The 12,975-nt window shown below is 51.4% G+C and overlaps 1 protein-coding gene across 2 annotated transcripts in view; it reads right to left on the bottom strand.

Annotated features, from left to right (window-relative positions):
• Nucleotides 1-12,975, bottom strand: part of prkcab (protein kinase C, alpha, b) — a 46,432-nt gene that overhangs the window by 4,402 nt on the left and 29,055 nt on the right. Inside the window, exons 4-14 of one of the 2 annotated variants that reach the window (XM_057014772.1) lie at nucleotides 9,331-9,442; nucleotides 8,388-8,516; nucleotides 3,917-4,073; nucleotides 3,683-3,817; nucleotides 3,460-3,553; nucleotides 2,385-2,414; nucleotides 1,306-1,446; nucleotides 1,065-1,238; nucleotides 895-986; nucleotides 740-802; nucleotides 482-620 (exon numbers count right to left, since the gene is read on the bottom strand). In XM_057014772.1, the coding sequence (XP_056870752.1) occupies nucleotides 482-620; nucleotides 740-802; nucleotides 895-986; nucleotides 1,065-1,238; nucleotides 1,306-1,446; nucleotides 2,385-2,414; nucleotides 3,460-3,553; nucleotides 3,683-3,817; nucleotides 3,917-4,073; nucleotides 8,388-8,516; nucleotides 9,331-9,442 (1,266 nt within the window). The remainder of the gene's footprint in view (nucleotides 1-481; nucleotides 621-739; nucleotides 803-894; nucleotides 987-1,064; nucleotides 1,239-1,305; nucleotides 1,447-2,384; nucleotides 2,415-3,459; nucleotides 3,554-3,682; nucleotides 3,818-3,916; nucleotides 4,074-8,387; nucleotides 8,517-9,330; nucleotides 9,443-12,975) is intronic. The other variant, XM_057014775.1, reaches the window with a different exon arrangement.

The following is a 12,975-nucleotide window of genomic DNA, read 5'->3' as shown; positions in this document are numbered from 1 at the left end:
CCAAGGTCCAACATGACCTTCAGCAGGTCACTCCTGGCCTCAGGCCTCCGGGGGGGGGGGGGGGGGGTACGGACCCAGCAGAGGGTTCTGACATTATTCTGTTTACAAGAACTGACGCTCTGTGGCAATAAACACACAGAGCTGCTGGAAATGTTTGAGCGTTTGAACGTGATTATGGGACCATAAACTGTTCCATTTAAACCAAATCGCTCTCCAACAAACTCGGAGCAGATGGCGCGCGATGACTTCCACGAACATCCAGTGGGGGGGCTCTAGTGAAGCACGGTACCATGTGACATAATGATAAAAATAGAGGTTGGGGGGCTTCCCTCGCCTCCCACCTGTGGGACGTCGCCATGAGTCAGCGCCGACGGACGGAAGCAAACGGATCCGTCTGCTGGCGCGTGTGACTCAGCTCAGAAATAAACAGCGGCTCCCTCCACGTTTCTGCCTCCGCACCGTCGACTCCAGACCCTCTCACCTCCGGTGCGATGTAGTCGGGGGTCCCGCAGAAGGTGCGCGTGGTCATGCCTTCGTACATGCTCTCCTTGCACATGCCGAAGTCGGCGATCTTGATGTGGCCCTCGGAGTCCAGCATCACGTTGTCCAACTTCAGATCCCTGCAACGACGGCGGCGGCGGTATTAGGGCGGGAGGCGGGATTATCCGTGATGAGGTGAAAAGGGGAGGGGCCTAAATACACTCCCAGTCACGTGAAACCCTCTCTGAGACTCACCCACCTGTAGATGATTCCCTTCCGGTGCAAGAAAAACAAACCGACGGCGATCTCGGCGGCGTAAAAGCTGCGAGGGTGGAAACCGAGAGAGAGGGATGGATGAGGTCATAAATAAAGCGGGATGGGCACCGCGCAGGGGGCGTCCCTGAACGTGCTTACACTGCCTGCGGCTCCTTGAATTTGCCCATGCGTTGGATGTGATACATCAGGTCGCCGCCGTTGATGTACTCCATCACGAAGTAAAGCCGATCCTGGAAAAGACAGGGGAGAGAGTGGGGAGGTCACGCCGCCCGACGCCACCTGCTCGATTCTCGGGCTGCTCTACGCACCACAGTCTGGAAGCAGGAGTGGAGCTGCGTGAGGAAGGGCGGCTTGTCCCTCTGAGCCAGCACCCTCTTCTCCACCATGGTGCATTCCACGTCGTCGTCCTGGATGACCACGTCCTTCTTCAGGATCTTGATGGCGTACAACTCATCCGTCGACTTCATCTCCGCCAGCATGACCTGCGGACGCCGTGGGTCAAAGGTCGAGCCGCCACATGTGGAGATCAGTGCGGGCGGAGACGCTCACCTTGCCGAAGCTGCCCTTCCCCAACAGGGCCAGGAAGTTGAAGTCGTTCAGTCGGACCCGGTCCATGTTCCCCGACGGCAGGCTGAATCGCCGGTGGTCCGACGGCGTGATCACTTTCTTGCCCTGGCCAAGTTTGGCCTTCTGTAGCATGAAAGAAAACCAGTATTTACGATTTATTTTGACTCTTTTTCAGCTTTCTAAGCTTCCCTGAGGAAACAGTTGGAACCAAAGGACCAATTAGAAGCCCGTTGGGTCACAGCAGCACCAGCGGTCTGTTTGTGCCAGATTATAGCGCAGACAAAAGGAGGAACATGCGGCGTTCCGCAGAGCCGATTCCGACCAGCTGCTTTCCTTCTTTCACTGAATTTGAACAGTCGCTATTTTGTCCGCTATCTGATTGAGGCCGAACGGCTCGACGCTAACGCCAGTGTGGGTTCATTCAGGGCGTTATGAGACGACAGAAGAAGAGTTTCATAGCAGTACAGCACCTTTCATGATAAAAATAGGAAAATAAACTTGTTTTTTCAAGTTTTGGCATCAGATGAAGATTGCAAATCCAAAATCCAAAATATAGAACGACGATATTTTGGAAATTTTAGACATAATCTGGCAACTATATAAAGGAAATCTGACTCTGAACTAAACTCCCGTCGACCTCACATCACTCTCATTCTGATCATTTCTCATTCCCCTTTTTTAACTGTAGCTTGTCACAGCTGCTGTAGTACAACATGGGGACTAAAAATATCCAAATTAATGCATCAAACCGCTGCAAACGCGTTGCAAATAAAGGCGCATCACTGCCACCGTGTGGTCAGACGTGGGGTGTGCAACAGTGCGGCACATTCACTCCGAGGTTGTGGTGTTCTGTGATCAGACCATGCAAAAGGTCAGAGATGCGTCTCTTTAGATGCTGTGTACAATCGCCGGAACAGAGACAACGAGGGAGTCGGAGTGTGAGAGGACTAAAAGTGTGTGTGACAGCTTTTCTGTGCCTTAGACGTTCGTTTGTGGGGGATTCAAAATTCACCCTGAGACACCAGTGAGTACAACAGTGAAGAGGCAAACAGAAGCGCTACCTGCAGGTGGTGGATGTTTAACTGGCAGGTCTGGAAGAGAAGAGGAAACTCTCCTGTTAATCAGTGTGGTGTGTGTGTGTGTGGTGTGTGTGTGTGCGCATGTGTGCGTGTTTTAGAGAGAAATCAATCCATTATCATCTGTCAGCAAACAGTAAAAATAATCAGAGAAAACAAAATCCTTTTTCTGACACATCTGGCTGCATCTCCACAGCTCACGGAGCCAGTTTCCAAGGCAACCGGGCCATTGTGTGAAGACGCCAGCCCGAGAGGGAAGTCAAGGTCAGCGCCAGTCAGAGAGATAGAGTTCCGTGCTTGGAGACCCTCGGCGTCGACCCTCCTAGAGCGTTTGCTTCTATCTCATACGTCCGGTGACGTGTTTGGAACGGCAGCGACCATGTTCACGCACGCCGGCAGCACTGGCGCCGCGAGGCGTTTCAAACTGTTGACGTGTGTCATGGTGCCTGCAGTACACCCTCTCGCCACTAGGGGACTATAGCGATACAGGCTGTGTGTTTTTGGTGTTTTATTCACAAAGAAACTTTACAGTTATTTGTTGAATGTTGAAAAAAACGCAGTTTGGATGCTGCACTCGTTTGTTCTTCAGCTCTGGACAGAAAAACTGCAGCGTTCATTGAGATATCATCATATGTACATGCTAAAGCCTCGTCATCTTTCACAATTAAAGTATTTGAAAAAAAACTTCAAAAGGAGGTTTTAAAGCTCACAGATGAGAATAATGTTGCATGTTTTCTTTTGCAAAGAAAACAGCAAAAAGATGTGAAGGTTTAATTGATTGTTGCATTGAATTTTAAGCTGATTTTAGGCTAACCGGCTAATGGCTAGCTTTACTGTGTGTGGCCATTGTAAATACGATTTTCAGTTCAAAACCAGTTTTGATGCTGGGAGTGACCTCCCATTATGGCAGGCAGGGTGAAGAGCACAGGCAGGAAAAACATACCAGGTTGCCATAGTGACCGGAGAGAGAGAACGCGCTTTTTCCAGAGCCAGTGTGCTGAAAACACACTTGCGCTGCCACCAAATGGTGCAAATTCAAGAAGCGCATGTGCCGCCTCACCTCGAACTTCTGCCGCAGCTCCAGGTTCACGTCGCCCACCTCGGGGATGGGGACGTTGTAGTACTCCCCCTCCTCCTGGCTCAGCAGCTTGTACCTGCAACGTTAAGAACACGGCAGGCCGGACGTATTAATCTTGTTATATAAACATTAAACAGGAGGGTCAGTTGTCTGTGTTAGCGGGGGAGTTAGCATTGAAGGCTAATGTGAAATGTGGGTTTCTGACCATCCACAGTGAGGCGCTTTGATCAGCTCTGACACGCCAAACGACATGGAGCCCATGAAGTCGTTCCTGGTGGTACGGTCCCAATCCCACACCTCCACAGACAGACGGCGGTCCTTGTCTGATGGTTTCAGCTTGCTAAACGTGGGCACAAAGATCATAAGAGCAGACCAAGCTGTTCGGAACCGTTCGGAATAACGGGAAGGACGCGTGGAGGGAACAGGAGAGCCGACTCACAAGGTGAAGGACTCGTTCCAGCAAGGGTTGAGAGACGAACGGATGGTCCTGGTCTTCTGTTTGGTCTCATTTTTGGGGTCGGGGGTGATCTTGAGTTTGACATATGGGTCTGATAAACCGTTGGGGTCCATGGGGATCAGGTTCCTGGCTTCACCCACTGGAAAATGAAGAGAGAGAGAGAAACACGGGTGTTTCAGAGCCGGATTCATGACTCGGACTGAGTCGAGAGTTAGCAGAGATGACGTGAGTCAATCGCGGGCTGGGGGGCAAAAGATCCTCCGCTCCAGCTTCATTCAGTGCCTGGAGAGGAATTTCTTTAGTATTTCTGACACACTTCAGGGAGCAAAGCTGCTAAATCTATACATTATCGTTAGAGTGTATGATAATAGTATTCTGATGCAGATTAAACCTTTAATCTCTGGGCCTGCCAGACAAATGCTGGGTCCTCTTTGAGGAATTTGGAGCTTAATCTGTTGTTCATGGACACTAACAAGATCTTTTACTACTGTTGTCCAGAGTGGAACTTCGTCAGTGCTGCCCCCTACTGGCTGCCTATCGCCTGGCTTTGGTCTCAGCGGCTCCGTCAGGGAGGTTTCAGGCTCCGTGCTGAAGAACCGCAGGGTGAAATCTTTTGAAAAAGTGTTGCTCCATAGCAACGACGCCTCATTCAGGACGTTAGTCAGGAATCTCTGCGCTTCTCTAAAGGGCAACTGACATGTTTTTATTAACACAGCACCAATGTGTCAGTGATATTGTCACACCAGGATCATCGACACACATACGGCATCAGCGATTCGATTAGATCGGACCCACGTTCGGACCTTTCAGCTTCAGTCGCACAAAAGCAGAAAAAAAAACACCCAAACTGAACAAACAAGCAGCTTCAAAGAACAAAGAACTGTTAAAAGTGTTCTTTTATGGTTGATGAGATCCTCAGATCTCAGGCCCGACAGATTAGATGTTCACTTTAGAAACCAAAAAGTATCACATATTAGGGTATGTAACAAATTCAATATATATATATATATCTATTTTTGCCACAGTACAGTTTACTGATTTAATAAATGCGATTTTCTATTTTAAGACTCCAAGTGGGTTTAAAATCACCATGTCCTGGACCCTGACTAACATTAATTTCAATTAATACTATATCTATATTTATATATATATTAATTTTAAAGGATCAAGTCAGAATGGACATTAAAATTCAAAACTAAATAATTTGAAACAAAACACGGTTCAACGTTAATTTAATCCCAGTTGAAGTTGAGTTTCCAGTCTCTCACAGCAGAGGGCAGTGTAGCTCCCATAATAGCTGCTGCATCCTCGATGAAATTGAATTTAAAACACACACACACACACACACAACACACACACACACACAACACACACACACACACACACACACACACACACACACACACACAGGGAGAGAGAGAGCAGAATAAAGACAAGTATGAGGAGCAGAGACAGCGAATCTCAGCATCCCACATTCACGTCTAAAATCCTCCCCTCTGCTGGCCGTGGCAACGTGTCAGGCATCCATCACTTCCATGGCAACGCCAGCACTAAACAAATGCACAGGCAACTTTGACAAGCCTGTAAACACAGTAATGAGGCGCTTGCACGCAGAAAACAGGCATCAATGCCCCCCCCCCCCCCCCCCCCCCCCCCCCCACACACACACACAATGAAAAATCATCAGCGCTCAGTGGTGATCAAGGACCATGTCTGCTGTCTGTTGTTGCTTAGATACAACATGAGTTGCTCACCTCCTGGATCCCCTTCCCCCTCCCCCGGCTCCTTATGTAGTTACCAATGAAATGAGATCGCTCTCCATCATTTGTTTTGGGGTTAAAAAGATGGATCAAAAAGACCGAGAAGAGGCAATGCCACAGCCTCATAAGGGAGACGTGACCTTGTCTCCTGTATCTGAGCTGCTTAATACAGTGGTGTCACTGGTCTGTGGATCGTCTGTGCGCTGGGCGGCGGTGGGCCAACACTCTAATCTCTCTAAAAAAATAGCTTCAAATTTCAAATGTGGGGTTGCGTAACAATGCCGCGTGCGACCAATGAGCGGCTGATAATCTGGGGGAAAATCCGCATGGCCAAACAGGGGCCGGACGGATCCCTGCGGAACTGTGCCAGGGATCCGAACACAGACGTCACACGTGCAGAGTGGAGGCAGGAGGAGAGCCAAAATGACCTTAAGATTTCTATTTTCCCCTCCCTCTCTCTGTGTGAGGAGCAATTATGACGTTCTGCAGAGAGCTGAGCATTAAAAGGTAACGGGAGGTCTGTTTCCGAGAGGAGGAATCAGGTTTCTGCCTTGGAAAAATGCGCTGCAGCCCCTTCTTTTCCTGAACGGCTGAACGTGTGAAGAGCTGCCTCGCTATGTTGCAAAAGCTATGTTGCGCTAACATGTGAGCTAAGCTAAGCCCTGAGCCGCTGGATGCAAACATTGCCGAGGAGATTCTCTGGAGACCAGTTAAACAGTAGCAGCATTTAACTGCCAGCGCGCCACCTGCATGCTAACATGCTAACATTAGCCCCTACACAATGAGCTCTGCATGGATGGACGTTAACAGCGGGCTAATGCTTCATCTCACGCTCTTTCCATTCCTAAAAATAAATGATGAAATTATGATTATAAACATTCAGCATAGAAACACTCAGCCAAACATGAAATAACATGGGAAATGGTTCCGGGTCATTTTAGACCCATGTTGTGCATTAGAGGGGTAGTGATATAAAAAGTGTTTTTACTCAAAATGTAAAAAAGAAAACTATACAAGAAGGATGAATTATGATCAAAAACAAGTTAATTGAGGAATACCTGGAATGCTGAGTAATAAAATTAATTAATTGCAAAGAGAAAGCGAATAAAAACTCAGTCGGGTCACTTTAGACCCATGTTGTGCATTAAAGGGTTAAAGCTGAAATTTGCCCTCCTTTTCTGAGTTTCACGCGAATGTGTCGTTTGGCTGACCTGATCGTGGCGACGTCGGGACGGTCGCGACAGTGTGACCGTTTAGGGAGGGAATAAAGAAGCTATTCCTGTTGCCTTCCTCTAACCTGGGGCGAACATGTCATTGGCTTTATCCTCAGATGCCTCGTGAGTGTGTGTGTGTGTGTGTGTGTGTGTGTGTGTGTGTGTGGTGTGTGTGTGTGTGTGTGTGTGTGGTGTTGTGGAGGGGTGCTTGCATGACTGCCTTTCCTGAAAACCCGGCGCTCATGGTTCTTTACACCCGTTACATCAGCAGGAGGGGGGGGGGACGAGAGAGGCTAAAGGGTTAAACGTCAGGTTTTAATAGGAGGATGATGGGAAAAAGGTGGATGTTGGAGGAGGAAAAGAACATTAGTGAGTGAAAGACAGCGCAGCGGGAACAGACGGAAAGATGGTGGAGCGGGGGGGGGGGTCAGCGAAAGGGCAGGTGGAACAACAGCGAATGTCAATATTGGAAGAGGAGATGGAGCGAGAGAAGGAGACAGAGGGGGTGTTTTTCTTTCAGGAAAAATGTGATCAACTTCACATCCGCGAACCTCCACAGGAGCGGCGCTGGAGAGTCCGAGGAGCGGAGAGAATCTCTCCTGGCGTCCGCCCTTCCCGCGCTCCCACTCTCAGCATCGATCCCGATCTTCCTCCCTGATTCACGCCGTCAATCACAGCGCTCCTCGACCCACGAGGCCGGAAAACAGACCCGTCACACCTGATTATCGGGATCTCGGGAGCAGAAACAGCCGAGCCAACTGGTTCTGTACCTTTTCTGTGGGATACTGAGGGCTGCATGCTGACCTCTGACCTCTCTGCCCCTCACCCCCCCCACACCATTTAGATCCACATCCTCAGCAAAAACTCACACTTCTGCTTAAGGACACGTTAGCTGAAGGGTTAGCACAGTCCATACGAGGGTCCCGCTCGAGGTTTGTTCCTGTTACGCTCAATTTATTATTCTCGACTTGTAGCCTGCAGCCTGCAGCCAAATCTGGTCCAGAAAAGCACGCTGTGCACGCTGTGCACGCTGTGCACGTTGTGCACGTTGCGTTTGCAACAAGAGACTTCTTTCAGTGCTCAAAATCAAATGGAAGCAATTTAGGAGAGCGGAAACCTTGGTGACCTGTGACCCCGTTACAGACTCCAGAACTTCATCTGGTACCATGATGGCTGTACCAGGACCAGGACGGTACCAGGATCTGAACGGTTGCACGACAGACCTTCTCCGGAGGTGTTTCCCATCATGCCTGCGGCTGCTCCTGCAGCGGCGGCAGCTTTTCCCTCCAGGAGGTGCAGCCCTCCACTCTCCCAGTGTTTGTGTGGAACTGGGAGGGGGCGGAGCTCTGGCCCGGCAGACCGGCCCTCCGCAGGTGACAGAACAATCTGGAGCCGTGTGTGTGTGTGTGTGTGTGTGTGTGGTGTGTGTGTGTGTGTGTGAGACACCAGCCGCGGCATGGCGGCTCCCGCACGACTGACCTGTGACATGCAGCCTGTCCAGCTTCACCTCGATCTTCAGGAAGAGGCGACCGCGGCGCTCCGTGTGGTCGGTACCGCACAGGCTGGGCACGTTCACCACACACTGCTTGTGCACGTTCATGTCGCAGGCTAGAAAAAGGAGCAGAACCTGGAATTAGCCCGTCGCCGGCGTTGTCGCGGCTAGTTTAATTAGCAATAGCGATGAATGAGGAAATGGAGCATGAGGGAAACCTTGAGTTCTGCACCTTCGGGACGGAAACGAGGCCTAAAATGTTCCATCTTGTCCTGCATCACTCTTTCGTTTTATATGCATTGACTAGAAATGGCCGTGGAGTCGTCCGGTTGCCGTGGCGCTGCCACCCAGCACCACTAGAGGGTGCTGTTGCGCATTATTATTGATTCTATGGGCGTGGCCAAATGGATGGAGACGCTTCCTCCTTTAGCAGCTTTATTCTGATGACTCTTCCTCTCTAAACTCTTCATCCTTGCCACGTCTCCCTCCTCCTCCTGTCCTCCTGTCGTCCTCCATCCAGCCACACATCCCTCTTCGGTAACGGCCGCGGCCTCGCCGTGTCAACTTGTAATGATGTCTTCCCATTAACTTCTGGGGTGAGACCGCCACCAGAAGAAGCCCAGATCGATGAGGGGAGCGGGCGGGTGATGGATGAAGATGCCATGAAGAGGAGGACAGGAAGAGGAGGGACCAACGCAGAGGGGGAACATACGGAGAACAAAAAGGCAGGTGACGGCAGGAGAGTGGGGGGGGAGGGGGGGGGGGACGTGCAGCGTTGAAGGAGGGAGAATGGGCGAGTTAATGGAGGATGGTGGGTGGAAGAACTGAGAGGAGAGAAGGTGGTGCAGGTCTATTCCCATCTGCCCTTGTTAGTGCGCGTACACACACACACACACACACACAGACACACACACACACGCGCGTACTCACTGTCACATTTCATGCCCTGGTGAATGAGGCCGTACAGCAGAGATCCACAGTGGTCGCAGAAGATGGGGCTGCCGTAGGTGTGGATCTTAAACTTGTGCTTGCTCCTGGGGTCCTGGGAAGGGGGGTAAAACAAACAAGTCTGTCAGTGAATCCCTTCTCGTTGCTACGACCCAGCAAAAACAGTCTGAGAAGGCAAAACAGCCGGTAAAAATGCCACCGACACACAGTGGAAACATCGCCGACAAGTATGCTAGTTTAAAACCAAAGCACCCTGGCAAAGGGTGCGAAGCTCCAGCTGCAGACAGGCGGCAGCATGGGGGGGCGGGGCTTCAAAAATCCCCACATAGACACAGGTGACTGACTTTGCTGCTTTTCTGTAGTTTGCTGGCTAATTTAAAACAAGCCAAACATATAAATAAATGCTGTTTAGTCCACCGACGCTAATTTCAATGGTCACCCGCCAAAGCTGTCAGCAGCAAACAAGTTTTTAGCCGTGTCGCAGCATTGCTGGACAACACCGAGGTAAGGAGCGGAGGATCCAGATGGAAAGCAAACGTCAGGCTGTTATCAACGCGTGGGAATGTGTAAAGTTCGGTCATTCCGGCGCTCGGTGTCACTCCTCGCCATCTTGTGATCCTGGAAGCGTTCCTGCCGTCCTGCTAATACCGGTCTCGTATGGCGGTGCTAACACACAGCGCTAGCTGGGCGCCCGGAGCACGGAGGGGCAAAAGTTCAGGTTTTACCCAAACATCTGGCAGTGGAGAAGGAAATCGGGCTAATGAGTCTGGGATGGCGGATGGAGGAGCTTCAGGAGGCGTCTTTAAATACAGGGAACCTGGATAAAAGGCCACAACTGACCTCCTTAATGTTGTTTGAATCCTGTTTATCATCCGTGTTGTCGGTGCTGCGACTTAGGTTAGCGAGCTGCTACAACGACAGACAGGAGAGTAATTAACACCCAGCAAACAAGGTTGGGTAAACCTGGCCTGTGTGATTAGGCGAGCCACCGAGTGACTCTTCCTTTTCCCACCACAAACACGCTAAATCGGGCGAGCGCCGCAAAAACGGAAGAGGAGCAAAACACAGTCGAGGAGGAGGAGGAGTCACTGTCGGTTCGAGTCTTCCCTGGAATGTATCATTAGCACGTTGGCACGTCGCTGAGCTCCCATTTTGGCACTTTTGGAGGATTCTGTGGAAGCCAGAAACAGCTCCCCGAGCAGCGCCGGCCCCCCGTTCCACATGAGAACCCCCCCCGTCTGCGTCTGTGGGGAATCGGGGGGCCAAAGTTCGCACAGCACGGCCTCCACTCACACTCTTCTGCAGCAAATTGCGCACAGAAAATTGGACATAATGGTCCCGTCGGCGCGCGCTCTCACCCGCATGCGCAGGTTTTCGGCCCGGAGTGAATCACAAAGGCGGAAATTCTTCTTCAGCAGGAAGAAATCGTGACGGAAACAACTGAGACAATTGTAGCGACGCACGAAAAGGAGGAAGCGAGCCGTTGTGAAAGGGCCGCCTGCACGTGCGAGCGTGCGCGGATCAAACAGAACAAGCACGCGGAGGTCAGGCGGAGGTCTGTTTTACACGCTTCAGTCCTTTTATCAGATTTCTTTTGGAATATGTACGTGGGCAGTAGCATTAGCTGTGGGAGCTAATCAAGCTACATGCTAACGCGGCCCATATTTACACTCCTTTGTTGTTGTTTTTTTATCACCACCGTCAAGATGTGTCTCCTTACAGATGCAGGACGTTAATCTGATATCACATAATCAGATTACTGCTGTTATCAGATCAGAAATTTATCGCGTCAATAATCTGATCCACAAATCGGGTAAAGATCCGATTTCCACGGTCCTTTTAAGCGATCCGCCGTCAGAAGCCTGATCACAGCAAACTGGCTGCGCATGAAGGCCGACGCTCATCGCGGCGCCCGAATCTTCTGCTGGATAAAGACGCCGGCGCAGCTGCTGAGGCTAAAGGTTCCAGTGAGGCGAGATGATGGCGCTGCCAAGCTCCTCGGAGCGGAACGGGGGAGGGGGAGTAGAAAGGGGGGGAGGAGTCAAACGTGCGTCTCAATTATAGTCAAGCATCAGCAGACACTCGAGGTAACGATCATGAGAAACCGCAGGAGGCGCCGGCCGGCCTTAACTGGTGAACAGGTGATGCAGGTGGACCCTCACTGCACGGCCTCCAAACCTGCGCACGTGTCTTCCCAACAAGAGCAACTGACCCCCCCTCCCCTGTTTATGAGTGCGTGTTTAAGCGTTTCCAGAGAGGTGGCGAATAAACGGTGGGTGACCACTGACTAAACCGCCCTCAGCACTGACTAAACCGCCCTCAGCACTGACTAAACCGCCCTCAGCACTGACTAAACCGCCCTCAACACTGACTACTAAACCGCCCTCAGCACTGACTAAACCGCCCTCAGCACTGACTACTAAACCGCCCTCAGCACTGACTAAACCGCCCTCAACACTGACTAAACCGCCCTCAGCACTGACTAAACCTCCCTCAACACTGACTAACCGCCCTCAGCACAGACTAAACCGCCCTCAGCACTGACTAAACTGCCCTCAGCACTGACTAAACCTCCCTCAACACTGACTAAACTGCCCTCAGCACAGACTAAACCGCCCTCAGCACTGACTACTAAACCGCCCTCAGCACTGACTAAACCACCCTCAGCACTGACTAAACCTCCCTCAACACTGACTAAACCGCCCTCAGCACAGACTAAACCACAAATTCCAGGGATCTAACGGCTGATGCCTCAACAGGGAATTTCCTAATTTACTGATTTACACTCGTGAACAACCAGGAAACGACGGCGTGCGACACAAACGTGCACGTGCACGACACTCAGACCGCAAACAGAAATCTCGTCAGGAACACGTGTGTGTTCGCGCGTCCTTGCGCGCGCGCGAGTGTGTGTGTGTGCCGGGACGAGGGGCTCACGGGGAACAAGCTGAACAACGGAACCGTTGCCATGGTGATAATGAGTCGGCAGCGAGAACGCAAATAAGCGGAAACCTGCGCTGGAGGGTTGGAGGGATTCAGGTGTGTGTTGACCACGAACGCAGAAGAAAAAAGGTGCGAACAGGGGGGAAACAACGAGAAAAGGACTGAAAACGGACGGCGAGTCGACCGAAGATGCGCACAGATGAAGAGGAGGACGTCCGTGGGCGTCTGTGGGCGTCCGTGGGCGCCATCGGAGCGGCCAGCCACCGCGGGCCTCAGCAGACGGCCGACCCTGTCAATCACAGAGGGCAGCGTCCGCCTGCCAAGGCCCTGATGCCGTCTGGGGGTCATTAGTGACGGCAGGCCGCCATCGCCACCACGTTGGAACCTTTCTCTCCCTGTGTGTGGAGCAAACATCAAACATGCTAACATGCTAATCCAGAGCTGCTGCAGGCGGGAGCGTCTCATGATGGGATGTTTCCTGACTTCATCAATCAACTGTTGTTTAAGACTCGAGCGGGAATAACGGGACGGAACGCTCGGTCTCGTTTCCAGTGCCGGTGGCATCAGACGAGCCACCCCGGCGTCGCTCCGTTAATCCTCCCCGCTTTCTAACGTTCTAATTAATGACAGATTGATCCAGCGCGCTTTCATCTCGCCAACACTTTAATCATCAAAGGCGGCGTC

This window comes from Takifugu flavidus, chromosome 18 (genome assembly GCF_003711565.1).
Source record: "Takifugu flavidus isolate HTHZ2018 chromosome 18, ASM371156v2, whole genome shotgun sequence".
Lineage (NCBI taxonomy): Eukaryota > Metazoa > Chordata > Actinopteri > Tetraodontiformes > Tetraodontidae > Takifugu > Takifugu flavidus.
Note: the sequence above shows the minus strand (reverse complement) of the source record. Positions and strands in the feature narration are given on the sequence as shown.